This window comes from Mesitornis unicolor, unplaced genomic scaffold (genome assembly GCF_000695765.1).
Source record: "Mesitornis unicolor isolate BGI_N332 unplaced genomic scaffold, ASM69576v1 scaffold7909, whole genome shotgun sequence".
Lineage (NCBI taxonomy): Eukaryota > Metazoa > Chordata > Aves > Mesitornithiformes > Mesitornithidae > Mesitornis > Mesitornis unicolor.
In genome coordinates this window covers 39,007-40,850 of record NW_010206555.1, presented here as the reverse complement: position 1 = coordinate 40,850, position 1,844 = coordinate 39,007, and the positions used below count along the sequence as shown (strand labels likewise).

The following is a 1,844-nucleotide window of genomic DNA, read 5'->3' as shown; positions in this document are numbered from 1 at the left end:
TACCCCATCCATGAATGGATGTGATAGTTCTCGTGAAAAGATGAACAGCATTCTGCAACTATTTGTTTAATGCAGACTAATATATTAAGGTATTCACAACCTGATGTTTCTAAAAGGAATTGCATTGATTTGCATTTACCAGAGCTTACAACCGAAGTGGAAAGTTGTTTCATCACTGTAACTGTTATGAACAGGTTATACTTCTTTCTCTTCTCCTTCTGTTCTCAGTCCAATCCTGTCCAGTGCTTTGGGATCCATCTTCAGTAAATGGGACCTTCCCGTTCTCACTCTGCCCTTCAATGTTGCGATGACTTTGTACTTGGCAGCCACAGGACACTACAATGCCTTCTTCCCTACAACCCTCATCAAGCCTGTAGCATCAGTGCCCAATATCACCTGGTCTGCCATCAACGTGCCACTGGTAAGCTCCACTCCAACAGGTTTATGCTATTTCACTAAAAAGGTGAGTGTGAAGGCATTCAGCTTGGGATAACAACTTCACATGTGTCAGAATAGCTACATGATATGTAGACCCAGTGGCAGTTTACAGAAATACACGTCTCAGTTTAACCGTAAAGGACAGTGCCATAATAGCCCCAGGGAAAGTCCTGGGTGATCAAGCCTGAGGGAAAAGAGCTGCTGAACTTCTCACTTCACCTAAAACTGGACTGTCCCAAAACAAGTCACCAGTGCTGTCAATACAAAAGCACATCTGGATATGCACTCCTGCTGTCCAGATGTGGTTAAAATAACATCAGCAAGACAGTCGGTGACAATATTAAAAGATAGAAGAAACATCGGGATCATGAAGAGACAGAAACTTATTTATACCCTTGTCACCTCAGGTCTAGCTCTGGCTCTAGAGGATCACCTTCCCAAAACAGCATAAGGGTAACTGATATACTTCATATAATATATAATATACTCAAACCAACCAGGCCCATCAGAATATTATTGCCTACTATGGTTACCATCTTTCTCCCCCACTAAAAAAAATAAAAATAAAAATAAAAAATCATCCCACCCACCCATCTAGTATATTAACATCCCAAAATTAAAAAAAAAAAAAATTCCATCTTGGACTGATAAAGTTCAAACCAAACAGTGAACTAACTTTGGTTCAAAGGGCATGAGAGCCCATATTTACCCATCAGCCTCACTCAAGCCAGGGTTTCTTCCTTCCTTTCTAACCAATAGCTGGGACAAGATAACTGCTGTGTCCTTTCACAAAATAATGTGCCCTTTTCTACTGGTTGCTGCAGCTCTTGCAGTCCATCCCAGTCGGTGTTGGTCAAGTGTATGGTTGTGAGAACCCCTGGACTGGAGGCATCTTCCTTGTTGCTTTACTTATCTCCTCCCCACTTATTTGTTTACATGCGGCAATTGGATCAACAGTGGGGATGTTTGCAGGTAAGGAATATTTACCAAAGCATTTTTTTTTAATGAGTGTATCTTGATGCTAGCCACTATATGACCCTGTCCAGACTTTTGAGTTGCATGGGCTTGGACATACTTGGGACAACACTCCCATTTGTGAAAGTGTCTCTACATATGGAAGGTCTCACCGAAGGTCACACAACATGGTGAAGGCAAGAACGGAAGCAGATTTTCTTTAAGCTTTTAATTTGTTATTGGATTTGTAATCCAGGCAGGTGGCTTGTTCCACCTTGCTTAACCTTCCTGCCATTGGACATGATGAACCCCATGGAGATGATGACAAAGAGGCCTAGAGGAACAGTTTCAGAACTGATCTCTTGTCACTGCAAGTGTTTTAAATCACCACCACATGCAGATAACTACCTCAGAGCTGATCAGTCAATGAAAAGAAACGCACTTTTCTGGGA

The 1,844-nt window shown here is 41.8% G+C and overlaps 1 protein-coding gene across 1 annotated transcript in view; it reads left to right on the top strand.

Annotated features, from left to right (window-relative positions):
- SLC14A2 (solute carrier family 14 (urea transporter), member 2) overlaps positions 1–1,844 on the top strand; it is a gene marked incomplete at its 3' end in the record, with an annotated part of 33,701 nt that overhangs the window by 6,024 nt on the left and 25,833 nt on the right. Inside the window, exons 4-5 of the mRNA XM_010191805.1 lie at positions 229–421; positions 1,263–1,410. Of these exons, the coding sequence (XP_010190107.1) occupies positions 229–421; positions 1,263–1,410 (341 nt within the window). The remainder of the gene's footprint in view (positions 1–228; positions 422–1,262; positions 1,411–1,844) is intronic.